General features: G+C 39.7%; 1 protein-coding gene and 1 long non-coding RNA gene across 6 annotated transcripts in view; both read right to left on the minus strand.

Annotated features, from left to right (window-relative positions):
- Positions 1-8,068: 8,068 nt before the first annotated feature.
- The window catches only part of ptprub (protein tyrosine phosphatase receptor type Ub), a 318,361-nt gene continuing 298,502 nt past the window's right edge, over positions 8,069-27,927 (minus strand). For all 4 annotated transcript variants that reach the window (XM_078932872.1, XM_078932871.1, XM_078932870.1 and 1 more), the window contains 2 exons: positions 10,377-10,512; positions 8,069-10,293 (listed from right to left, as the gene is read on the minus strand). In XM_078932872.1, the coding sequence (XP_078788998.1) occupies positions 10,231-10,293; positions 10,377-10,512 (199 nt within the window). In that variant the 3' untranslated portion in view covers positions 8,069-10,230. The remainder of the gene's footprint in view (positions 10,294-10,376; positions 10,513-27,927) is intronic.
- LOC144984467 (uncharacterized) lies at positions 20,383-22,931 on the minus strand. Of its 2 annotated transcripts, XR_013648183.1 has the most exons (5): positions 22,764-22,931; positions 22,186-22,243; positions 21,996-22,045; positions 21,089-21,184; positions 20,383-20,595 (listed from the first exon to the last, which is right to left on the minus strand). It is a non-coding gene; the product is annotated as an uncharacterized LOC144984467 (long non-coding RNA). The 2 variants fall into 2 exon arrangements; XR_013648182.1 differs by lacking the exon at positions 22,764-22,931 and having other exon boundaries at positions 22,186-22,326.

The raw sequence follows: 27,927 nt of genomic DNA on the forward strand, positions 1-27,927 counted from the left end.
ACGTGCGCCAGGTTTTGACCAGGTTACTTGAGAACCAGCTGTTTGTGAAGGCAGAAAAATGTCAATTTCACGCCTCCTCTGTCCAGTTCCTTGGTTAGATTCTCGAGGCTGGTCACATCCGTCCCGACCCCACTAAAATCAAAGCTGTCTCCCAGTGGGAGCCCCCAGTCACTCGCAAAGAAGTACAGCAATTCCTGGGTTTCGTCAACTTCTACAGAAGATTCATCAGGAATTACAACAGCATTGCCTCACCTCTTACTCAGTTAACTTCCATCTCCAAGCCCTTTCAATGGAACCCTGATGCTTAAGTCGCGACAGTGGCTCAGGTGGTTGAGCGGGTCATCCAATGATCGAAGGGTTGGCGGTTCGATCCCCGCTCCCACCAGCCAAAAATGTCGTTGTGTCCTTGGGCAAGACACTTCACCCTCCTTGCCTCCAGTGTGGCTCCACTGGTGTGTGAATGCGCATGAATGATCCCGGTGATGGTCAGAGGGGCCGTAGGCGCAAACTGGCAGCCACGCCTCTGTCAGTCTGCCCCAGGGCAGCTGTGGCTACAACCGTAGCTTACCATCACCAAGTATGGATGAGGAGTGAATGAATAATGGACACAATGTAAGCGCTTTGGGTGTCTTGAAAAGCGCAGATAAATCCAATCCATTATTATTATTATTATTATTTGACACCCTCAAGTCCCTGTTCATCTCGGCACCCATCCTCACTCAACCCGACCCGGCTAGACAGTTCATAGTAGAGGTCGATTCTTCTGACACTGGGGTCGGAGCTGTCCTCTCCCAGAAAGAAAGCGCCACCCTGTCACTTTTGGCTTCTCCCATCAGGGGAAAGAAAGTGCCACTAAAAAACTCAAACCCTGTGCTTTCTTTTCCCGGAAACTTAATCCCGCTGAACGGAATTATGATGTGGGTAATTGTGAGCGGCTAGCTCACAACACAACACATTAACTCACAACACAACACATTAACTGTGAGCTGCTTTATAGTATGGACTGACCATGAGAACCTGGCCTACTTACGTTCAGCCAAGCGTTTAAATTCACGTCAAGCTCGATGGTGTTTATTTTTTGACAGATTTAACTTCACCATTACTTACAGGCCAGGCAGCCGCAACACCAAACCCGGTGCCCTCTCACGCCAATTCAGTCCCGATGATTCCACGAGCTCCAATACTATCATTCCATCTACCTGCATACTGGGCAGTTTAACCTGGGACATCGAAAACTGGGTCATTAATGCTCTGGGGGAAGAACCCAAAACCGACTCCTGTCCTAACGGTGTCCTCTTCATCCCCACTTCAGTCCGACGTTCTATCCTGGGGCCACAGTTCTCGGGTCGTCTGCCATGGCGGCGTTTTTAGGACCCTCAATCTCCTCCGGAAGAGGTTTTACTTGCCCAAAATGGACAAGGATGTCCAAGTACGTCGCCGCTTGTACCACATGCGCTAGATCTAAGTCCTCCAGTTCACCCCATGCTGGCCTGCTCCATCCTCTGCCGACTCCTCATAGACCCTGGTCGCACATTGCCGGGGACTTTGTTACTGGGCTACCCACGTCCCAAGGCCACACTGTTCTTCTTACGGTCATTGATCACTTCTCCAAAGCCGCTCAGTTCATCCCTTTGCCCCAGTTACCTTCAGCCACAGAGACAACCGACCTCCTAGTAAACCATGTTTTTCGCCATCATGGAATTCCAGGAGACATTGTTTCAGACAGGGGCCCTCAATTAATTTCTCATGTTTGGAAGGCGTTCTGTTCTGCGTTTGGGGCTACAGTCAGTTTATCCTCCGGCTATCACCTCCAATCAGACGGCCAGGCAGAGCGTGCAAATCAAGAGTTGGAGGCGGCTCTATGCTGTCTGGCCGCCCAGAATCTGGCTGATTGGGCTACGCACTTAGTTTGGATCGAGTATGCCCACAACTCCCACACTTCATCTGCTACCGGGGTCTCTCCCTTCGAAGCATCGTTGGGCTATTCCCCCCCTCTGTTCCCCTCTCAGGAGCTGGACCTGGCTGTCCCATCCATGTAACATCATCTTCAATGCTGCCAATGTGTGTGGAACCAAACCAGAGAGGCTCTGCTTCGGACCAAGGAGGAAGGCTGTAGGATCGCCAAGCGCCACAGGGTGGCGGGTCCCACTTATCAGGTCGGTCAAAGAGTGTGGCTATCTTCTAAAAACACTCCCCTGCAGACCTCGTCCCGCAAGTTGGCGCCCAGGTTCATCAGGTACCAGAGCCTTCAATCAAGAGCCGCAGCCACGTTACCCACAGTCTCGCCAGGAACCAACAAGAACTTTATTAAACATCTTACTTACCTCTCACCTACCTGTCTCTGCCTCTGGGTTTCAGCATCTGGGTCCGTCCCGCGTTCTAGTCATGACAACACACCTCGAATGTGCAAAATCTCTTTGAGAACAACTCACACTTAAAAACATTTCTAAAAGTGCATATCAGTAGTTAATCCATTATTATAATAATAAATGATTGTTTTACTTACTTTAGAAGATGTTAATGATCCTCACTGCTGCTAGCTTCTCTTGTAGAAAAAACGTGCTCCCTTCACATCTCACTGTGACGTTACTTTCTGTTAGGTAGTTAGCCGCTCAGAACCAGTGGAAATTTCAGAATAAAGGCACTTCCATTGCAGCTTTACTTCCATTGTGAGTAAATGTGTTGTAAGTTAATATGTTGTGATGTGAGTTAATGTGTTGTGTTGGGAGTTAATGTGTTGTGTTGTGAGTTGCTGTGTTGTGAGTTAATGTGTTGTGATGTAAGTTAATGTGTTGTGAGTTATTGTGTTGTGAGTTAATGTGTTGTGTTGTGAGTTAATGTGTTGTGAGTTATTGTGTTGTGTTGTAAGTTATTGTGTTGTGAGTTAATGGGTTGTGAGTTATTGTGTTGTGAGTTAATGTGTTGTGTGGTAAGTTAATGTGTTGTGAGAAATTGTGTTGTGAGTTGTGTTGTGAGTTAATGTTTTGTGTTGTGACTTAATGTGTTGGGAGTTAATGTGTTGTGTTGTCAGTTAATATGTTGTGATGTGAGTTAATGTGTTTTGTTGTGAGTTGTTGTGTTATGAGTTGATGTGTTGTGTTGTGAGTTATTGTGTCGTGTTGTGAGTCAATGTGTTGTGAGTTATTGTGTCGTGTTGTCAGTCAAAGTGTTGTGAGTTATTGCGTTTTGTGGAAAGTTAATGTGTTGTGTTGTGACCCTTCTGGGCCAATGTACGATTGCCTTATATAGATAAAACGTGCTCCCTCCACATCTCACTGTGACGTTACTTTCTGTTGGGTAGATAGCCGCTCAGAACCAGTGGAAATTTCAGAATAAAGGCACTTCCATTGCAGCTTTACTTCCATTGTGAGTAAATGTGTTGTGAGTTAATATGTTGTGATGTGAGTTAATGTGTTGTGTTGGGAGTTAATGTGTTATGTTGTGAGTTGCTGTGTTGTGAGTTAAAATGTTGTGATATGAGTTAATGTGTTGTGTTGTGAGTTATTGTATTGTGAGTTAATATGTTGTAATGTGAGTTGTTAGTATGAGATGTTGTGTTGTGAGTTAATGTGTTGTGAGTTATTGTGTTGTGTTGTAAGTTATTGTATTGTGAGTTAATGGGTTGTGAGTTATTGTGTTGTGAGTTAATGTGTTGTGAGTTAATGTGGTGTCTGGTAAGTTAATGTTTTGTGAGTTAATGTGTTGTGAGTTGTGTTGTGAGTTAATGTGTTGTGTTGTGACTTAATGTGTTGGGAGTTAATGTGTTGTGTTGTGAGTTATTGCGTTGTGTTGTAAGTTATTGTGTTGTGAGTTAATGGGTTGTGAGTTATTGTGTTGTGAGTTAATGTGTTGTGTGGTAAGTTAATATGTTGTGAGAAATTGTGTTGTGAGTTGTGTTGTGAGTTGTGTTGTGAGTTAATGTTTTGTGTTGTGACTTAATGTGTTGGGAGTTAATGTGTTGTGTTGTCAGTCAATATGTTGTGATGTGAGTTAATGTGTTTTGTTGTGAGTTGTTGTGTTATGAGTTAATGTGTTGTGTTGTGAGTTATTGTGTCGTGTTGTGAGTCAAAGTGTTGTGAGTTATTGTGTTTTGTGGAAAGTTAATGTGTTGTGTTGTGACCCTTCTGGGCCAATGTACGATTGCCTTATATAGAAAAAACGTGCTCCCTCCACATCTCACTGTGACGTTACTTTCTGTTGGGTAGATAGCCGCTCAGAACCAGTGGAAATTTCAGAATAAAGGCACTTCCATTGCAGCTTTACTTCCATTGTGAGTAAATGTGTTGTGAGTTAATATGTTGTGATGTGAGTTAATGTGTTGTGTTGGGAGTTATTGTATTGTGAGTTAATATGTTGTAATGTGAGTTGTTAGTATGAGATATTGTGTTGTGTTGTGAGTTAATGTGTTGTGAGTTATTGTGTTGTGTTGTAAGTTATTGTATTGTGAGTTAATGGGTTGTGAGTTATTGTGTTGTGAGTTAATGTGTTGTGAGTTAATGTGGTGTGTGGTAAGTTAATGTTTTGTGAGTTAATGTGTTGTGAGTTGTGTTGTGAGTTAATGTGTTGTGTTGTGACTTAATGTGTTGGGAGTTAATGTGTTGTGCTGTCAGTTAATATGTTGTGATTTGAGTTAATGTCTTTTGTTTGTGAGTTGTTGTGTTATGAGTTAATGTGTTGTGTTGTGAGTTAATGTGTTGTGAGTTATTGTCTTGTGAGTTAATATGTTGTAATGTGAGTTGTTACTATGAGATATTGTGTTGTGTTATGAGTTAATGTGTTGTGTTGTGCGTTATTGTGTTGTTTTGTGAGTTATTGTGTTGTGAGTTAATGGGTTGTGAGTTATTGTGTTGTAAGTTAACGTGTTGTGAGTTATGTGTTGTGTGGTAAGTTAATGTGTTGTGAGAAATTGTGTTGTGAGTTATTTTGTTGTGAGTTTTTGTGTTGTGAGTTGTGTTGTGAGTTAATGTGTTGTGTTGTGACTTATTGTGTTGTGTTGTGAGTTATTGTATAGTGTTGTGAGTTAATGTTTTGTTTTGTGAGTTATTGTGTTGTGACCCTTCTGGGCCAATGTACGATTGCCTTATGTAGAAAAAACGTGCTCCCTTCACATCTCACTGTGACGTTACTTACTGTTAGGTAGTTGGCCGCTCAGAACCAGTGGAAATTTCAGAATAAAAGCACTTCCATTGCAGCTTCACTTCCATTGTCAGTAAATGTGTTGTGAGTTAATATGTTGTGATGTGAGTTAATGTGTTGTGATGTGAGTTAACATGTTGTGATGTGAGTTAATGTGTTGTGAGTTGTTGTGTTGTGAGTTAATGTGTTGTGATGTGAGTTAATGTGTTGTGAGTTATTGTATTGTGAGTTAATATGTTGTAATGTGAGTTGTTACTATGAGATATTGTGTTGTGAGTTAATGTTTTGTGTTGTGAGTTATTGTGTTGTGTTGTGAGTTATTGTGTTGTGTTGTGAGTCAATGTGTTGTGTTGTGAGTTATTGCGTCGTGTTGTGAGTCAATGTGTTGTGAGTTATTGTGTCGTGTTGTCAGTCAAAGTGTTGTGAGTTATTGTGTTTTGTGGAAAGTTAATGTGTTGTGTTGTGACCCTTCTGGGCCAATGTACGATTGCCTTATATAGATAAAACGTGCTCCCTCCACAGCTCACTGTGACGTTACTTTCTGTTGGGTAGATAGCCGCTCAGAACCAGTGGAAATTTCAGAATAAAGGCACTTCCATTGCAGCTTTACTTCCATTGTGAGTAAATGTGTTGTGAGTTAATATGTTGTGATGTGAGTTAATGTGTTGTGTTGGGAGTTATTGTATTGTGAGTTAATATGTTGTAATGTGAGTTGTTAGTATGAGATATTGTGTTGTGTTGTGAGTTAATGTGTTGTGAGTTATTGTGTTGTGTTGTAAGTTATTGTATTGTGAGTTAATGGGTTGTGAGTTATTGTGTTGTGAGTTAATGTGTTGTGAGTTAATGTGTTGTGCTGTCAGTTAATTTGTTGTGATGTGAGTTAATGTCTTTTGTTGTGAGTTGTTGTGTTGTGACCTTTTGTGTTGTGTTGTGAGTTATTGTATAGTGTTGTGAGTCAATGTGTTGTGTTGTCAGTTATTGTGTCGTGCTGTCAGTCAAAGTTTTGTGAGTTAATGTGTTTTGTGGAAAGTTAATGTGTTGTGTTGTGACCCTTCTGGGCCAATGTACGATTGCCTTATATAGAAAAAACGTGCTCCCTCCACAGCTCACTGTGACGTTACTTTCTGTTGGGTAGATAGCCGCTCAGAACCAGTGGAAATTTCAGAATAAAGGCACTTCCATTGCAGCTTCACTTCCATTGTGAGTAAATGTGTTGTGAGTTAATGTGTTGTGAATTATCGTGTTGTGTGGTAAGTTAATATGTTGTGTTGTGAGTTAATGTGTTGTGAGTTAATGGGTTGTGAGCTATTGTGTTGTGAGTTAATATGTTGTGATGTGAGTTAATATGTTGTGTTGTAAGTTGATGTATTGTGTTTTGAGTTATTGTTTTGTGTTGTGAGTTATTGTGTCATGTGGTGAGTTAATGTGTTGTGTTGTGGGGTACGTTTATATGTTTTGTGGTAAGTTAATGTGTTGTGAGTTAATGTGTTGTGAGTTATTGTGTTGTGAGTTATTGTGTTGTGTGGTAAGTTAATAAGTTGAGAGTTAATGTGTTTCGAAATGCTTTGTGAGTTAATATGTTGTGTTGTGAGTTAATGTGTTGTGAGTAATTGTGTTGTGATTTTTTTATTGTGAGTTATTGTGTTGTGTGGTAAGTCAATATGTTGTGTGGTAAGTTAATGTGTTGTGAGTTATTGTGTTGTGTGTTAATGTGTTGTGTTATGAGTTAATGTCTTGTGTGGAAAGTAATTGTGTTGTGTTGTGATTTAATGTGTTGTGTTGTGAGTTAATGTGTTGTGTTGTGAGTTATTGTGTTGTGTTGTGAGTTAATGTGTTGTGTTGTGAGGTAATGTGTTATGAGTTATTGTGTTGTGAGTTGTTGTGTTGTGTGGTAAGTTAATGTGTTTTTACCCTTCTGAGCCACTGTACAATCCAGATTATAAGGCACACTCTTTTTACAAAAAAATAAGGCTTTTCAATGTGACTTATAGTGCAGAAAATACAGTATTTGTAGATTGGCTTTATTTTTCATTGATAAAAGAATACAGTCATTAAGAGTAAGCGGAAAAAGATCTGTTAATAGAGGACTAAGACAAAAAAAACTTCTTTAAATTTGGTGCAGAGATAAGCTGCTCTGCTCGGACCATGACTGCCATTAACCATCTAAATTAAATGATAAGACTCCATTAGCCTGTCCTTTTAAAGCGCCGCTGGTAACTGAGCAAGTTGGAAAAAGAATTATCTAATAATAGATGTCTGCAGGTGGAAATCTCAGAGAAATAAAACGGGGTTGTGTACATGCCCAACCTCTATTAAAGAAGATCCTTATCCCCGGTATGAGAAATCAAAAAAAAAAAACATTCTGTTCTGATTTTTCTGACACAATGAAGGGAAAAACCTCATTTGAGGAGTTTCTGAATGAGGGCTAGGTATTTTATCCAAACTGTTTGTTTTTGAAAGCTAACCAATCTAGAAACAATCTGGATGTAGATCAAAACAGCCCACTTTGTCTTCAGTTGGTTTCTTGCCATCTAATTAATCTGACTTGTCCCTAGATTAGTTTGCAGGAATGCCGCATTGTACAGGGTAGCTGCTGGTGACATAGGAGTCTGGTGTGGAGTCATGTTACTCTGAGACGAAGTAGCAAAACATGGATGGAAGAAGGAGAAGAGCGCAGTGATGTTGGGGGTTGTATGATGAAAGGGATGAAGATAAGTTGAGATAAACGTTGGACCGAGGGCCAGGATGGAATGATTGACGTGGTTCAATACAGGGAAGATCACTTGAAGACCTGAGGGACCACAGCTGGCTTATCGACAGGAAGTCTATGTTCAGTTGTCAGGCCTCTGCCTCTGCTGACAAACTGCTCATAAAACCACAAGGAGCTTTTTCAGCTGTGACAGAATATTCAATGACAGCTTGACAACACCTCTTTTTTTTCCGTTTGCACTTTTATTGTTAATCGTTAACCTTCAAAAGAAACCCTTCCCGACCCTGATGTACAGCTTTCCTCACAGACTCGCATCAAATGCGCCTCTTTTTCACACAAACACAAAGTCCGGAAACACAGTTGTTATGTATCGTTGGTTCATACACGGAGAAAAAACGAGTTACTTGGTCTTTTGTTGGCAACTGCAGTGATAATAAAAAGTTTGGAATGGAAAAGGTACAACGCACTCAAACAGAGAATCAAGTAAGTCACATGTCCAGATTTTGAAATCAGTTAGATGAAATGCAAAGCGGAAACTTTAACTCAGAGCATAGAATTGGCCCTTAAAGAGACTGAGTTCAAGTACAGCAAATAAACATAAAAACTCTCAGAAATGATCATTTTCTGCACATTCAGCTTTATGGTTATTCGGTTTTTACTTACTGTACGTCTTAACTCTGGGCAAACATATAGTATATTATTCACAAAGTATTCACATGACTCTATACATCCATATATACATGTTTGTTCCTCTCTCGAGTGTCCTGGCACTTCCTTCAGCAATCCAGAGGATGTCAGATCACTGCACTGTTGCAAACCCAAACACAAGCTGCTTTATTTGCGTGCTTGTCTTTTGGGAGCCTGGTGATGTTGCTGCATTGTCTAATCATCCCTCACACATTCTGGCTCTCCCACCAAAGTCTGACTGTGAGCTGCCAACCCGCAGCAGAATGTGCCTATAGCTGCTATTTTTCACCTTCAGGAAGCTGCCTGTCCTTGTTTATCAGGGCACGTACTCCAGTGTTTCCATCAGCTCAAAACCTCCACTTAAAGGAGCTTCAGGAGATATGGAGGAGTGGAGCAGATTTTAAAGGGTAGAAATATATGTTTGGGGGGAGGGGGGTCTTTGTGATCTTTGGGAAGAAAAAAAATTGTGTCTGAACTTTCTTTAGAGGCGATTCCAATTCTGATTCCGATCAGAAATTCCCACCTGAAAGAAGGATGCAGAGCTCCTGTGATATTCAACCACCAACCAGTTGAAAAAGAATTGAATAGAAAGGTTCCTCCTACGTTTCCTCCTCCTATGTTTATAATAAATAGTTTTCAAAAACCAGGGATTTTCTGTTAAATTATGGGATTTTTCTCTTAAACCAGGTTATTGCCTCTTGAAATGACATATATATTTACTTACAGAACACCTTTATTCGCCCCTGTCCAAACTAGGCCCCCCTCTCCAACAATCAAATCTAAAAGGCTAAGCTCTGATACTTTACGGCGTACCTGGGACTAAAAATAAGCAGGACAGTTTGAAAACCTGCTTTGACATATCAGCAAAACAAGTTGGTTTTTTTTATCACATCGGCACCGTTTCCTGCTGTTCATTTTTCTTCCGCTCTATACATTTCTAGTGCCACGCCAAGATGAAGCGGTGCATACTTCAAAGCGAAAGGATTCAAGTCTGTGGTATTGGCACTGTGACCATGATGAGATGGGCAGTCCCACTGGTGGCCCGCTGCCGCAGCGCACCTGTTGCACATGTGGTAATCCGCCATGAACATTATCACAAAATACAACTCGATGCGTGACTGTAGTTTCTGCCTCACCACTGCTGAACAATGGGCTGCTCAATTCTGATAAGTGGATAAGAACTTCTTGTTTCTGTCTTTAGACAACAAAATCATGGACTAATGTGTTGATCTGGACAGTTTTGTCCTCACGCCGGACAATAAGGCAGTTTATGGTATGGTTGTTAGGTCATGCTGCAACTGCAGTGTGGTTCAGGTCCACTTAATGCGACTGCAGTTCCAATATTACACTCCACTTCACTTCACTTTCAGCAAAATGATAAAGAATAGTCCTGGTGACCTTTCCTCCAAACAGACAGGTCCACTTTTTTTGTTGCTACAACAAACTTTTAGCACAAAAGACATATAGTCCGAGAGGAAAACATAAAAAATATCAAGAGATAAACGTCACCGACTAGGAGGAAATCACAGCTGTACATTAAAGGTTGAAAGTCAGAACCATATTTTTTTTTTAGTTTTTTCTTTTCTTTGCATTACAGTTCCTTCAAAGACAGGTCCAACGGTCCAAGCATTCAAGAAGAAGGGAGGTCAGGAGTGGTCTCAAATCAGATCTCCAGTGCTCGGGATACAGTTTAGCTGCTATCTGCCTTCAAAGCAGTCCAAATACTCCTGGATGAGGTCATAGCAAAATCGATACTGCTCCTGCAGATACACAGCACAATGAAAAGTCAAAACATAGACACTTATGCTTCAAAAACATTTCATTTCTTCATAGGCTTTCTTACCAGAGACTCCACCATGTTGGGTTTGCAGTTCCGCAGAGTTTTGACAGCATAGAAGATGTCCACTACATTCTGGTACTGGATCATCTCGAGGAGGATGTTACAGGCACAGAAGGTCCCACTGCGACCACCCCCATTGCTGCAGACAAACATGCAGTTTTCATCATGAAAACTAGACGCATGGAAACAACAGCTGTCAATCCCAGTTTCACTACAGGTCTACAGACACACTGCAGGAAGAACTCTTCTGAGCTGATTTGGTCTTGTTGACCTACTGGGATTTCTGTTTTATCAAGTGTGCTTGTTTATTTTATTCTTAAACATTTATGGCAGATTTACACTGGTCTGTCTGCGGTGCATCTCCATGACATTATGTGGGGAGTCCGTCTCATGACAGTCAGTTAGTTCACATTGTCTCCAGTCTGCCCCCCCTCCTCTCTGGCTTCCGGAGGAGGGGTTTGTCCTGCCACACCTATGTTGAGTAGTCAGGTCAAAGTCAAAGTAACTTTATTGTCAATCTCTAAAATGTTTCCACATACATTGAAATTAAAAATTCCATTTCTCTTCAACTCTAGTCTAAACGGGGAAACAAATTTAAATTACACAATAAAACACATAAACTATAAATAGTAGAAAAAAATAACGTGACTGTAAAGATGAGAAGAAAAAATAAATAAGAAAGTGACTGTAGTTTAGTTCCTGGAGGACTGGTGAAGGTGCAGTTATTGCTGATGAGGTAGATGAGTGTATGTCAGGGTTCAGCAGAGCAGGGGGGCAACGGGGCAACAAGAAGGGAATGGGGGAAGGGCCGGGAGAGAGCACAATAGTTCTCCCTGTTTTTCTCACCCGTGGTCACCATGCCCTCTCCCTCCCCACTGAGTCCTTGCAAAATTCATAAGTTATGTCATTGTACTTCCAAAATAAACTTTCATGTTCCATAGAAAAAATGGACGATGGTGTTAACTGTGGTGTTAATGTGTGTGTATGCGTGGGCATGTTGCCTTAAATATAAAATAAAATCTTAAACATTCTAATTTTAAAAGTATAACAGAAGTTCCTATCTTAAGACCTGCACCTATTTCCTGTTACTCTGCCGTTTTGGTGCTAAATTGATGCATTGACAGACTGAAAATAGAACCCCAGGTTAAAGATTGTGTTACAGACTAGCCCTTGTGCTATCTTAGATGACCCCCCCTTATAGTGACTTGTTCTCCCTACCATGACAAAGGTGGATAAAGGTGGAAAGATTTCATGTAATCCATGGACACCAGTGAAGATGACAAATCATTGAAGAAAAAAGGTTCAGAGCACTGTCTAGTGGGTCTAAATGACCCAACTCCCAACGTTAAAGTGCCTAGGATAGAACAAGGGATACCGGAAACATTTTGATCAACTGAACCATTTGATGCTGAGAAAATAATTCAATCAATAAATAATATTAAATCTAAATTGATCTGAAACATTAATACAGAAGCACGTCTTTAGTCTGAAGAAATAGATAAAAAAATTGTGCTGATTTTTTTTCTAAATGATGGATAGTTTATTTCTGATCTCATAAAGTGCAGCTGTTTTCCTGCATTACATGCCGTCTTTCTGTCTGTCTGACAGCAACTTAACCACAGGCAGACAAAGAAAACATGTATGGAAAATAAAGACACGTCTTCAAAATGTCTACAATAGTTCAGAAAGAATGACATTAGAATGAGCTGAGTCATCTAAAGGCACGAGATGATCCTGGTGTTGGGCAGTGCTCCGCATACTCCGTTTCACCCGGCAGTCAGAGCCCACACTACCCCTCCCCTTTTGTTCTCTCTCACGCAGCCGCGTGTGACAGGAGACAGGAGAAGCTGCACGAACGGGGAGTCAAAGGTTTCAGGCTATTACAAACTCTGTGATAGAAGAGACAATAGCCTACGTGCACGATAGAACTTCCGGTTAACTTCCGTGTTTCGAGTGTGAGGCCGACAACTTCCTGTCGGTCGTGTTATTGTTGTGGGGAGTTTTGTTGAGTTGCTAGTTTTGAGTAAATAGGAGCGGATTTCGGGTAAAAGAAAAGACGTTTATGGTTTCAACGCGTGACAAAGACATCACAACATTGTTTTGTACCCGTGTGCGAATTTGTCAAAGTACAACAGTACTAATATAAGCTTTCATAGCTTTCCAGTATATGTGTCGGTGAGAGCCGATTGGATGGTGAACACGACGGGAGGACTTCACCCCAAGCAAGACGAGTCGTGTTTCGTATTTGCAGCAATCGGAAAGAAAATGCGTCATGTAAACACGCCGTTCGGAATACTTTGCCCCGGTCAGATTCGTTCGGATCAAAATTTCTTTCCAATCGAGATAGGTGGGTTATACCGATCGTTGTTCATGTAAACGGTCATTCCGATCGTGTGTCGCTGCTGCTCTGGGTTACGTCATGCAGAGACGGTGTTTCGCTGAAAGAAAGCTTTGGAGCGCATATGGGACCGATCAGCTGCTCTGCGGACGCCCCGCGTAAAGCGCCGCTCCGCTCTCGCCCCGCTGGGTCTCCCCTCTCTTTCACCCCTCACGAGGGAGATGCGGGGGGGATGCGTGTCCACTGACGTCTGGACCCGGCATCCGAGCTCTGCGTTCGGGCTCCGATGCCAGTGGACCGAGTGAACCTCTCTGAGCAGAGCAGCTGGATTTATTAATGTGTTTGAGGGGAGGGTGCTTTGTTACGTGTGCGTTTTGTTGTTTTGTTATGTGTGAGAATTCGGACTGCGAGCCGACCTGATCTGGGTTAGCAGCTGCCGGACTCACGAGGGCAGAGCAGAGCACACAGTGTGTGTGAGCTTAGAGCAGAAATGCCTCTCTGTCCTTAGAAACTGTTCAAAAAAATCACGACACATGGAATTGTGTTTCTAATTGTGCCCCGACAGATAAAGGCTGATCATTTACGTGCAGCCAGGATGCAGATTGCAGCGTTTCCCACATGGTTTGTCCTGGATTTTGTCTCCATCAAAAGGCTAATGTTGTTAGCCCGTGTTGTTAGCCTCTCCTAACACTGGGTTCTTCTTCACTTCTGTTCTTCTTCCACAAAAAAAGCACTGACCACAAGGATTAAATATAAAATGATCATGAGCAAACAGGCACTTCATAATATTCATAAAATTAATAAAAGCACGTTTGGAAGATCGCCTCGTATGTTACAGAGCTGCTGCATAAATATGTGACAGCACAGGTTTGTTTACAACGGGACACATTTCCTTTCAGTATTTTCGACACTATATATTTTAGACACGATATTTTGCCCATGTAACCACGCACTGGTCGACAATCCTGTAGATGTCGTTCACGTCGATTTTCGGGAGACCTTGTAGAAAACGGGTGAAATATACCATCTTTCGCAATCAAAATCTGCCGTGTCGCTGCTATAGAAGTCGCAAGCCGGAAATGGTCGGCCTCACACTCAAAGCGGCGGAAGTAGAACTCCTTACTTTCGTGCACGGAGCCTATAGGAACCCAATAGTGGACCAGATTTTTTTCCAAGCACTGAGCCGCTGTCACACCCGCCCCCACGTTAAATTTGTGCACCGGACAATTGCCGTATTACCTGTGCATAAGACCGGTCGCCACCACCGCGCGCCCCCCCTGGGATCGCTTCGCACCCCACCACTATTTGAGAAGCACTGGTCTAATGGGTCTAGATGACCCAACTCCCAATGTTAAAGTGCCTAGCATAGCACAAGGGCTAGGGAAGAATGTCAGATTCAGACACGACAGAGGCGATGTAAACATTTCAATGAATTAATGAACTTTCAATTTAATTTGTGTCAACACAACAGAGACGCACTGCAGACAGATCGGTGTATGTCTATGGAAGCGATTATGTAGCATAAATAAAAAGCAAAGTCAAAACCAGAAATGCTTTTACATTTTCAAAATGAAAAAGCATTTTTTTTACTCAAAAATATAATGAAAAAGCAATCCACCAAAATGCTTTTTCATTTCCTTCCTCAACACAGCTTATTCTGTCACTTAATTAAAATGAAAATGAAAATGGTATTTGACATTTCATTTTCAAGACGTTCTCTGGTAAATGTGTAGCATAATTCATTTAGAAATGTTTGATTTGACATTTAAAATGGATTAATAGAAATGCTTTTTAATTTTCAAAATGAAGCTGCATTTTTTGACTCAAAATTAAAAAGAAAAAGCAATACTTCAAAATGCTTTTTCATTTTATACTTCAACCCAGCTTTTTATATCACTTAATTAAAATGATAAATAAAATGGTATTTGACATTTCATTTTCAAAAAGGTTCCTGGTAAATGTGTAGCATAATTCATTTAGAAATGGCTAATTTGACAATTAAAATGCATTAACAGAAATGCTTTTTAATTTTCAAAATGTAGCTGCATTTTTTGACTCAAAATTAAAAAGAAAAAGCAATACTTCAAAATGCTTTTTCATTTTATACTTCAACCCAGCTTTTTATATCACTTAATTAAAATGATAAATAAAATGGTATTTGACATTTCATTTTCAAAAAGGTTCCTGGTAAATGTGTAGCATAATTCATTTAGAAATGGCTAATTTGACAATTAAAATGCATTAACAGAAATGCTTTTTAATTTTCAAAATGTAGCTGCATTTTTTGACTCAAAATTAAAAAGAAAAAGCAATATTTCAAAATGCTTTTTCATTTTATACTTAAAACCGCTTATTCTGTGTCATAATTAAAACGAAAATGCAAAGAGGGGATTGCATTTGCATTTTAACATCCACCCCGCGCAACTTGTCACAATATTCATTTCGAAAAAGCATTAGCAGAGGCGATGACATCACTGCTTTCTCCGTGTGTCCGGCTGCTGACTGACGCACACACACCAGGAGCAGACTGTGTTAGCGGCAGAGACGAGGGTTTTGTGATGGTTGTGAACTTCTGATGAGTTTCCACAGCTTCTCAGGACTAAGTAGCTGCATGTCCGCCTTCTGCGGTCCTCCTCCTGACGCACCGCGGACAAGCTTTTTTCTTCGGACCGCCAGCTGCCTTCGCACAGCGGAGCGCTAAGCTCCCGATGATCGCTGAAGGCGGAAATGCTGCGGCGATCTGAGAAACCATCATATGAATTTGTGTTTCCAGTGGTGTCCAGAACAAAATAAAGACTGATTCCCACATATTTACACATTTATTTGCAGCTTTGCGGTGAATTTGTCAAAAAATGCTTTTTCATTTTGAAAATGAAAAAGCATTTCTGGTTTTGACTTTGCTTTTTATTTATGCTACATAATCGCTTCCATATATGTCAGGCTTTTGAATTTCTGCTTAAATTCATCAAAAAGAAGCCCTCTATTGGGAATGCAAAGAATAAAATAAATCAAATAACAGATATAAACCTCATCAAAAACCAGCGCAGGTGCTTGTAGCCATAACCCTTGTGCTATCCTAGGCACTTGTTGGGTCATCTAGACCCACTAGACAGTGCTCTGAACCTTTTTTCTTCAATGATTTCTGATCTTCACTGGTGTCCATGGATTACATGAAATCTTTCCACCTTTATCCACCTTTGTCATTGTAGGGAGAACACGTCAATGGAAGGGGGGGGTCATCTAAGACAGCACAAGGGTTAAATGAGTGGCGTTCTACAAACCCCATTGATATGAGTTGCAAGACGGTTCCCTTCTGCACCTTACCTTTGGGTAAACTCACAAGGACATGAGTCCAGCACAGCAGTAAATGAGGTGAATAAGAATGAAAAGTACTCAGAGATGCTGCAGTTCTGCAACACCCCCAGAGGGACATGCAGAAGGAGCAGTAGCGCTTTACACACCGCTGACTTCACCCTCAGAGTTCTATTTTCTGGCTCATTGACTTCCATTCATTGTTTTCTTTGTTTACATTTTCACCTCCACCATGAGGAACCATAAAGCTGCAAATAAACACGTTTAGAACGCTTGACTTTATTGCTTAAAACATTGGAGTAAAAACTCCAATCTTTAAATCTGTTTGGAATTAGCACCTTAAACAAGCATTGCTATGGCTTTAACATCCCATCTACACAAAGACATCATAAATGTGCAGAGGTACATCTGCACTTAACTTTTTTAACACCAACAGATTACATACACCTAAAACAAACACACTGGACTTTAGGCAATGTGGGTTCTGTGACTTTCCATTTTTCTTCCAGGCTCTAGTCCAGGGGTCTGCAACCTTTCACGCTAAAGAACCATGAGGCCCAGTTTCTCCCTGACCATAACCCAGTGAGAGCCGCAAAGTCACTGTTTAGAAAATACACTGGATTCAGGAGTTTGTGACCATTTAGCCCTTTATTTTTTTAAATGTGGCTACGAAATATTTACAATAATAGAGTTATAATAATTTTATGTTTTTATTACATTATTTTAGACAGCAACATCTACAAAATAAAATACCCTGAGTCAAAAAAGAGCCTCCAGCTGCAGCAAATTGACACCAAACATGGAGTTTTGGCGGTGGCACTGCATCGATTGCTTGTGGCTCATTTCCGACCAAAACAATCACGCTAAACTCCTCATTTGAGCATCATGCATTTTCTTTTAACAGCCCGTCTATTTTTGTGTTACTGTTTACAGACCACCAAAGCCTCCATCGTGTTATATTCAAGATTTTTCTGAATTTTTCTCATTCATACACTCCAAATACAGTAGAGTTTTAATAACTGGTGATTTTAACCTACATGTTGATAAAGAGAGTGATGCTCATGCGAAGGAGTTTCTTAACCTTTTGCACTGGATGGATTTCACACAGCATGTCACACAGCCTACCCACAGCAGGGGGCGCACTCTAGACCTGGTCATAACCTATGGCCTGTCCTGTAGTGTGTCCTCTGTTGTTGACATGGCTGTGTCAGATCACTATTGTATATTTGGTAACCCTTGTGCTATCCTAGGCACTTTAACATTGGGAGTTGGGTCATCTAGACCCACTAGACAGTGCGCCGTGAATGCGGACATGAGTCTGTTTTGAGGCCCACCCACTGTATGTGATTTTTCGTCAAGTGTCTCATCTTTGTGAAGCTGATCGGGTTTCTTCAGTCAGTAATGATCTGCTCTGTTTAGAAGACTCAGTTCTCAGGTGCAGGTTGGTTCTGGATCTATTTCTAGATGGAATTGTTTTCTTGCAGACTCTAAATTCTCTTTTTACATTATCAATTAAAGTGAAATGGTTCCAGATTTTGCTTCTTCTTCCAGTGTCACTCATCTCTATGTTTTTTTGTTGATGTTGTCTCTTCTAGTCTTTTGTTGCACCTGGCGCTCTGTTGCGTTCAACCCTTGTGCTGCTGCACGTGTAACAATCTTTTGCTTCTACCACCCGCTCAGCACAAAAACATGTTTTGACAGATTATGAGCGGCTTGAAGAGAAAAAGAAGTAAGAAAGAGTGAGGGACAGTTGAAAACTATGAGGGGCCGTATAAGACATTATTTATTCTGAACCATTCACATTCATACATTCTTGCTCTCACAGTCATATATACTCTCTTTCGCATACATATATTCTCTTACGCATCCATATATTCTCTCTCTCACATTCATACATTCTTGCTCTCACAGTCATATATACTCTCTTTCGCATACATATATTCTCTTACGCATCCATATATTCTCTCTCTCACATTCATACATTCTTGCTCTCACAGTCATATATACTCTCTTTCGCATACATATATTCTCACTTGCACATCCATATATTCTCTCTCTCGCATGCATATATATTCTCTTACGCATTCATATATTCTCACTTGCACATCCATATATTCTCTCTCTCGCATGCATATATATTACTTTACACATACATACATTCTCACTCTCATTGTCACTCTTAAAAAAGAATGTATGTATGTGAAAGACAAGTATATATGAACGTGTGAGGAAGAGTTTATATGTGTGTGTGAGAGAGGAGTATGCATGAAACGGAAGTTACTTTGCATGAAAAGGAAGGCACTTTGAATGAAAAGGAAGGCACTTTGAATGAAACGGAAGGCAGATGATTTCTCGTGCTCTGATTGGACGAGAGGCCGCCACCTCCCATTTTGAACAGACGCTAACACGAACCAATAAGAAGGCCATCGGAACCTTAAGAAATATTTTATCTTCACCTCAAGTGGTCACAAATCTGTCTGCATCTCTAGAGACACAAAGGAATGTCTCAAATACCAATAATGGTAATAGAAGTGCCACCGAAACAGAAAATCCGTATCCACCTTATTCCTAGCCCCCATGAGCCTTTGCGTGAATTATGGGCGACACTTCCTGTAGACGCTGGAACACGCATTTACATTAAAACAAATTCCTCTTGTTTTCGATCCATAACTACATATAAATGTGGGAAAACCAGCTGTCATTTCTTAAAAAAGGCAACGGTGAGGTGGAGATGAAATATTTGTTAAGGTTCCGATGGCTGCAGGACCCCCGTGGCTACTTCTTGCCGGTTCGTTTTTAAAAAAAAATAAACTTTATTAACAATATCTTGCACATACAAAATACCAAACACAAAACTCCACTGTGTGCAAAATACAATCTTCACGTTCGCCATGAGAATGAACAAAAAAACATAATGATAACCATGTAAAACAGGTTATGCAAAAAGAAAACAAAAATAATAAGGCAAAGGAATCTGTTAAAGTTTCAGGAGAGACCATGTTTCAACTGTTCTGACAGCTTTTTTGTTAGTGGAAGATTTAATACTGTTCACATACAAAACCATTTCTTTCTGAAAAACATAAAACACGTTTTTTTTGTTGGCATATTTACACTTGTGTATAAAGTATTTAGCCATAATTATAAGTAAATTAACTACATATATTTTTTCTGCATTAAGTCTTTCTTGTGTAAAATATCCAAAAATAATATGCTCGTAAAATAATCTATAATCTTCACATAGATGAGTTCTTATAAAATGTATCACATCTTTCCAAAATAGTTGAGTGAAAGAGCAAAACCAAAAAAGATGAGGCACAGTTTCTGGTGAGGAATGACAGAATGAACAGTTTATGTCCAGATCTTTTTTAAACTTAGTAAAGAAATGTTTCACTGGATAAAATTTGTGAAGAATTTTGAAAGAAATTTCTCTGATTTTATTGGTGATGAAATACTTTTGTGGCAGGGTCCAAACCTTTTCCCACTGAATTCTACATCCAAAGCTGTTCCAGTATGAGATAACATACGGTTTTGTGGCAATCTCATTTTGAAACAGAGAACAGATACTTTGATTATTCCTGCTAGCTGAAAAACATACCTTTCCACAACACAAGTCTGTTAATTTGGGATTTCTTGCTTGTTCATGTTAGCGTCTGCACTGTAATCCCTAGCGAGTTGACTGAACTTAAAAATTATTTTGTAACAGATTACGCAACAGTTAAGTTATATTATTAAAACTTTTAAGTTAACATTTATTAAAATTCATATTGTCAGTTGGCTTACATTTGTATTATTTCATATAAAAATATTAAGATTCCTCAACTTCTAAAAGAGAGATTATTTACTTAAAGTTTTTAATATTTTCCAACTAAAAAACGCTTTAACTAACTATATTTTTATATTACTCAACTCATAAAATATGTAAAATTCACTCAAATGCTTTATAAATTCTTTAACTCATTAAATGTGTAGCATTGAAAATATTTAAAATTTTTCAGCTTAAAATGTATTCTAAACAGAGATATTGATACTGCCCCACTACATTTTAAAGGCTAACATTGATAAAAACCAACAAACGTGAAGGCCACACAATAATGATTGCTTAATACACTTTTTTTAATTGCTCTTTAAAAAAAAGCACAAATATCAAGAGGATGAAGAAACAATAAGTGCAATAAAACTGCATTATAAGAGTGCCACACAACATATTGACAAAAAGAGTTGGTTTTGTATTTTACGGCAGAAAAAGCAAATGATCACAACAAAACACATTAGTTACATAACACTTAAACCAACAAATAGTCCATTCTGGAAGACTCACTCAACGAAACATTCTTCAGCGTCAATAAATGTCCTTTCAGTGGTTTGCTGTCCTCAAGGCTCAAGACAGCATTCTGAATAAATATGAAGGCAAGTTCAAGTTTTTTGGGGTGCTGTAGGTCCAGAGCATAGATGTCCCCGAAGAGTTAGAAGAGATTAGTCAGCCAGATGTGTGGGACCACTGACGGCAGCATCCGGAGCGTCACCACGACAACTGAGAAGATACCCACAGCAGTGTCTGTGAGGTCTGGTATTCTGGAAAATACAAAACAAAAAACACAGATGAGTTCAGACCCTCAAAGATATTCATCACACTAATGTCCAAAACTGACATTCCTGCCATCTGTCAATAGGAATCTTTTCATGCTAACATTCTGTTAGCTTTTAATCAACTGGCTGTGATGTTTTAAGGACCAACTCCAATTAAAATTGTGTTTTTAAAAAGTTCTTTAGCATTTTTCTGAAGGAGGACATTTATAAAATAATTTAAGACTAAAGCTTCATTTTTCTTTATTCAAATAATGATGGATCAGGAGCAGAAAAGGTAAACGAAAATGTTCCCGCTCCTTCCAATCAGGAGTCCTTGATGTTCGCCTTTCATCTTCCATCTCATTTTTAAAACCATTTAAAAATATCACTCAGTTTACAAACTACAAACAATTGCCCTATTTATTATGTCACTCAATAAAATCTCAATCAATATTAAAGGATTAGTGAAAACCATTTACAGGGAGTTGTGTGCACTTACTGTACAGGTCTTGAAGAAGTTGGAGGCATCTTCATGCAGATAAACAGGAAGTGCAAGGAGGACAAGTGCCCGTCTCATGTTCACGTCACGTTGGTCCTAAAAGAATAAAAAGAAATATCCATTACCTTTGAAGCAAATGCAGAGCAAACACTTCCAATATTTACTTAAGGAACTTTAAGAAATAATAAAATGATACCTTTTCTAGATGTCTATTTCTAGTAAGAGGACAATACAGTGTTTATGTCATGATCCACTTCAGGTCAAAGACCCAAAGTCATTTGAAGGCAAGTTACACCGTGGCTTCTTACAGCTGTTTACAAATGATTTGTTATCCGTTTTTGAATTATGCACATTAGAAATTCACCTGGAGGTCATAAATCCTAACCAAGCTGGCCAGTTCCTGTCTGTTTTGGTGGACTTAGTCTCAGAAAAGGGCAGCTTTAAGTTCCACAAACATGTAAAAACTGCACAATTTCCTCTGACTGCATCTACTCTACATAAATCCATTTCAGATCTTGACAGATGAGTTTTCATGGTTTCAAATGATGGAATGGTGCTAATGCAACATCATTTTATTATTGTAATATACTGTCATAAAGACATGACAATATTCCAAAGTGTCTCCACATACATGGCAGTGGAAACACTTTGGAATATTGGCTATGTAGTACTGCAGTATTATATGTAGTACTGCATAGTGCCAAAGTAACAGAACACAACTTGCACCTCCATTCCATTGTGCCACCTTCAGCCTGCAATCTAAATATGTTTAGTTAAATTGTAAATAATTTCAGCTCTATTTAGACCTTTGGCTAGTTAAAATGTGCATAAATGTTTCCATGCTGCCGTATAAATCTAATAATGGTAATAGTTCAGGATGAATGTATTAAATAAGTATAAAACTCACCCATTGACAGGTCTTTTCTGGTGAAATGGTGACTTTCTGAAGTTCAGTATCTGAAAAAGTCCAAAAGAGATTTTTCAATGTTAAAAAATGTTTCAATTATATTCTGATCAAAAAACATTTATTGCACTACACAACCTATTGCATTTTTTGTTTTTTTAAAATAGCTCTAGACAAATAACAGACAAGTTACCTCGCTGGCCTTGGCGTCTACCTGGAGGTGAAACACTGAACACTCTGTAGTTCGGTACCTGAACACAACACGAGCACGTTGATTAATTTATTTTTACAAAAACCTTTTTTATAACGGAGATCAGTGATTTATAAAAGCTTAAAGCTGCATTCAAAACCCAATGCTTCCATGTAGCAACCAGGCTTAAAACTGTTGGCGGTAGCTCCTCCCACACAACCGTTAGAGGCTTTGAGTGACATTTTTGGACAAATGTCCAGCAGCAAACTTTAGCCACAGACAGAGGCCTCCAACGCGAATTTCACACGCGGATTATGTTTAGTGTGATTGCAGCATAACAGATCATTTCTACCTCTGAAAAAAAAAAAACCTCATCACTGTCGTAACTTACGGGCAGAAATGCATTTTGGGTTTGGCTCGCCATACGTCTGCTATGACAAAGTAACTAATCATGTATACATTTCCACATTAATCTCTAAAACAATCATAACACACATATGTTTAAACAACAGTAAACCACATTTACGGTAGTATAAGAGCATTTTTAAAGCATTCATTCATAAACCATGAACGATACTTACCAAATTAAATCAGGGCTGAAGACAAGACGGCACCATCAGCGATGAGGCGGATGAAAAAAAAACCCGAGGTTGGGGCGTCTTGAAGCGGGACGAAATCGCAACGCTTTGCAGAAAAATAAAATGCTCGACTTTCAATTTCAAACGTCGCATACTCGCATTCGGCAAATCCAACATGGCCACCTGAGCTAACGTAGAGAAAACGAAAGACCCTCCCACCAGTACGTGATGACGTCATAACGCTACTTCACGGATCTTAAAATTTTTGAGTGCCAGATACAAATAAGCTTTAAAATATTTAGCACTGTTAAGTTAAATTTGAAAAAATCTTGATAGAGCTTAATACTTTATAGTTGAATCAACTACAAAATGACATTTAAGTTGTGTAACCTTAATAGTTATGAGTCAGTACAAGTGATAGGGTTTAGAGTGTGTTCAAAATGGGAGGTGGCGGCCTCTCGTCCAATCAGAGCACGAGAAATCATCTGCCTTCCGTTTCATTCAAAGTGCCTTCCTTTTCATTCAAAGTGCCTTCCTTTTCATGCAAAGTAACTTCCGTTTCATGCATACTCCTCTCTCACACACACATATAAACTCTTCCTCACACGTTCATATATACTTGTCTTTCACATACATACATTCTTTTTTAAGAGTGACAATGAGAGTGAGAATGTATGTATGTGTAAAGTAATATATATGCATGCGAGAGAGAGAGAATATATGGATGTGCAAGTGAGAATATATGAATGCGTAAGAGAATATATATGCATGCGAGAGAGAGAATATATGGATGTGCAAGTGAGAATATATGTATGCGAAAGAGAGTATATATGACTGTGAGAGCAAGAATGTATGAATGTGAATGGTTCAGAATAAATAATGTCTTATACGGCCCCTCATAGAAAACGGTTCCCAGGAAGAAGCCGGCTCTTGTTGTTTTCTTTTAAAGCACAAAGCAATTCGGTCATCGCACCAGTCATTTCCACGGTCGCGTGTTTAGTTCTTATTAATGCTTGTAATAACTTATGTACTAATTAGGGCCCGAGCACGGAGTGCAAGGACCCTATTGTAATTCGAATGTTTATTATTATTATTATTATTATTAGGGCCCGAGCACGGAGTGCAAGGACCCTATTGTATCTGTTAGGTTTATTATTATTATTATTATTATTATTATTATTCTTCCGACTTTTCCGTCGCCTTTTTGAGGCCTTTAACATACCCCAAAACTCACCAAATTTTGTATACACATCAGGAGTCGCGAAAAATTTCATATTTTATAGGAGAACGGCATAGGTAAACAAAAATGGCTCGATAGCGCCACCTGCAAAATTTGTTTTCGCGAGCACCTCCATATGCTTTATAGTACAAACCTGATTTTAACAGGGCATGTTCATCGGATAGAAACCTACAAAAAAGTCTCTTGGGACCAAGCTGTCAGTCGCACAGGAAGTCTGATATTTTGATGACAATATGTCATTTTTGCTGTATTTTGGTCATTCGCAGGCCTCGCTCTAGAACGAACTCCTCCTAGAGATTTGAGAGTAATGACTCCAAACTTTGGTTTTGTAAACTATACACATGTCCGATGTTAAATTGCAAAGCTTTTAAGTTTTTATGGATGTTTGTGACCATGGCGGCGCGTCAAAATTGGAGGTCGTTTCGAAAACACGCCATGAAAAGAAAAATGGCCATTACTCAGCCATGCATAATCCAATCTGATCCAAAATTGATGTGCATGATTGTAGTCTGACTCTGAACACATCTGCAGTGAAAAAACCTGGAAAAAGTGTAGCGCCACCTGCTGGCAAGAGGAAATGACATGTTTTACTTGGAGCATCACTACTCTGAGTAGGATGAGCCGACACACCTGAAAATGACGTCCACCTGTTGAAAAGCCATTGAAGTTTACTCTGACAAAAAACCATAACTTTCAATGCGGGGGTGTGGTCGTGACAGAGCGGCAAAGTTGGGCATCTCGCTATGCACACAAAAGTTGCTCTCACGTGCACATTCCTTGTCCAATCTCACTGAAATTCAATGGATATGATGAAGCTTCTATTCTGAACCCATGGATATGACAATCTTGGACGAGCTCTATAGCGCCACCTAGTTATTGCATTGGGCACATTCTGCCCTGTATTTTCTCTTTGCTTTGTCCGATGTGCATGAAATTAAAACTGGAGATACTCAGAAGGGTCCTCTCTCATCATGTAAAGTTTCATGGGTGTACACCTGACGGTGCCTGCGTAACAGGAAGTGGTCGATTATGTGCACCCAAATAATAGAAATTTATTATAAATCAGCCGTTTGTCTCAGGAAGCTGAGATTTCAGAATTAGATGCCTTTAATAACCTCCAGCTTTGATATGTAACACTATAGGGTCTACGAGAAACTTCATCACTTGATTTTTTTAATGAAATTTTGGACTGAACAAAGATTTTTAGCATAAATTCTGTTTAGGTTATCAGCACCAAGAATTCAACTTTCATAGGCATTTATGTGCTACTGCTTCCTAAAAAAATTCAGAATGATTGAAGTTACAGGTGAACTTTTAGAGAACATTTCATCCAAAAAGGTCCGAAAACGTCTTTTTAGGCAAAACTACAAACACCTATTTTTTTTCATAACTTAATCATCATATATCAACACCATTTATTTTTTTAAATGTAGGGATCTGTGTTTGCTGCCTTCCATATTTTTTTCAGAAGTCCAGGTGAAACAGATGATTTTAAAAAAATCCTGATTCATCCCAAAACCTGTGCTTTTTCCGTCTGGACTCCAAACAAGTGTGTTTTAAAATTACTTATGCTTCAAATATCCACACCAAGTTTAACACGCATATAGTTGAACATGTCTAAATGCTTCTTGAATATTCTTTACAGATATAAAATGAACTGGTCAACTGTAGGATGTCATTTCCTCTTACATGGTTCAGTCTTTTTCTCATGCTGCAGCCTGCTCCTCAATCTTTCCTGTTGCTGGAGTCAAATTTCACCCCCCCCCCCCCCCCCCCCCACACACACACCAGCTGCCTGTTTATATGCTAACTAACCCAGAAGTGAGGTGACAATAGTTTAGACACAAGAGGGAGGGCAGACTGCTTTTTCATTTGTTTTGTATGTCTTTCATAGATTTTTATGAATAATCATTGCTTTTCTAGTCATGTAAAATGCAATTAACTTAATATTTTATCTTTTTTTTTTTACAAACAAAACATATGAATGTGCTCCAAAACAAAACCCAACTCTCAGTACAGTTCTACAGATGTAACATAAGACTTAGACAGTAAATGTCTCTTTTATCCTTTTTTAATCAATGCTGCAACTTCTTTTCCTTAATATAAATCCAATGAAATTAAACTACAAAACCAAAAAACACAACCTATAGCAAATTTCTCTAAATAAATTATGTGTATATACAATATGTAGCACTTTTAAACAAAATAATAACAAATCCTTCCAATACAAGCACAGAAAAATGGAACACAAAATTTAAAACCCAAATTTGAAATGGCAATTTTAAAAAGATAATTTTTTCAGCCTGCTAAAAGTGCACAATTGTAAAAGCTCTTTTATATAGACAACTGTTTGGTTGCTTAGAGCTCTAAATATAAAAACAATGCCTTTATGGACGTGGCACGGATGGCACGGATGTTCAGCAGGGTAAACCCCAGGAAAGCGGCGGGACCTGATGGAGTTCCCGGAAAGGTTCTGCGGGCCTGCGCCGATCAACTCTCCCAGGTCTTCACAAAAATCTTCAACCTGTCGCTAGCTCAGGCTTTCATCCCTGCTTGCCTGAAGTCATCCACTATCATCCCGATACCCAAAAAGTCCTCATCCACAGCCTTCCTCACGGACTTCCGCCCAGTTGCACTCACTGCTGTAATCACAAAGTGTCTGGAGCGGCTGCTCCTGGGACACATCAAAGACTCCCTCCCTCCAATCTTCGTCCCCCACCAGTTTGCAGAACAGAACAGATCCACCCCCACTCTACATCGATGGAAACTGTGTGGAGAGGGTCCACAGCTTCACCCTCCTGGGCACCACCATCTCTGCTGACCTCACATGGTCTAACAACACCATGACTGTCATCAGGAAGGCCCAGCAACGCCTGCACTTCCTGAGAAAACTTAGGAGGAACGACGTCAGCCAGGAGCTGCTGGTAACGTTCTACCGCTCAACCATTGAGAGCATTCTGTCCTATGGCATCACAGTGTGGTTTTCCCACTGCACTGAAGCAGAACGGCAGAGTCTCCAGAGAGTGGTAAAGACAGCGCAGAGGATCATCGGCTGCCCCCTCCCCTCACTGAAGGACATTTACCAGTCTCGCTGCATCAGCAGAGTGACTAGCATCACCACTAACTCCACCCATTCTGCTTTCCCTCTGTTTGAACTGCTGCCCTCTGGAAGGAGGTACAGGTCCATCAGAACCAGGACAAACAGACTAAGAAACATCTTTTTTCCATAGGCAATTATCATACGGAATGCACATACGTCCACCAACCACACCTCACTCTAATTTTACTACAATGCGTGCAATATCCTGACTGTCTAACCGGGTCACTGTGCAATAACTTGATATTTATTAAGCTGTGCTCACAGCAACTCATGTAATTCCTTTCTATTTTATTCACAAATATTTAATATTTAACAGTTTCTGTCCATATTGTTCATTTTTTGTTAAGAGTTGTAAATACAGTATTTCTTTTTCTATTCTATTTTTATTTTTATTTTATGTAACTCCTTCACTCCAAGGCTGCTGCAATTTCATTGTATCCCCATGTACAATGACAATAAACGATTCTGATTCTGATTATATCACTTAGACACAGATGGAGAACCATATCAACTGGATTGGTAACAGCAACAACCACCGACCAAGCCGGCAAGCCCTGGCAGAAAAGATCCCCACAAGAAACACTGCAGGCTGTTCCATAAAAAATATAGTTTTACCATTGCCTTGCAGATCACAGTTGAAGTGGTTTAGTTTTCCTAAAAAAATTCAGAATGATTGAAGTTACAGGTGAACTTTTAGACAACATTTGATCCAAAAAGGTCCGAAAACGTCTTTTTAGGCAAAACTGCAAACACCTATTTTTTTGCATAACTTATCTTTCAAATATCAGCACAAAAAAATTAAAAACGGTAGAGATCTGTGTTTGCTG

The sequence above is a fragment of the Oryzias latipes genome, chromosome 16 (genome assembly GCF_053564925.1).
Source record: "Oryzias latipes strain Hd-rR chromosome 16, Olatipes_Hd-rR_3.1".
NCBI lineage: Eukaryota > Metazoa > Chordata > Actinopteri > Beloniformes > Adrianichthyidae > Oryzias > Oryzias latipes.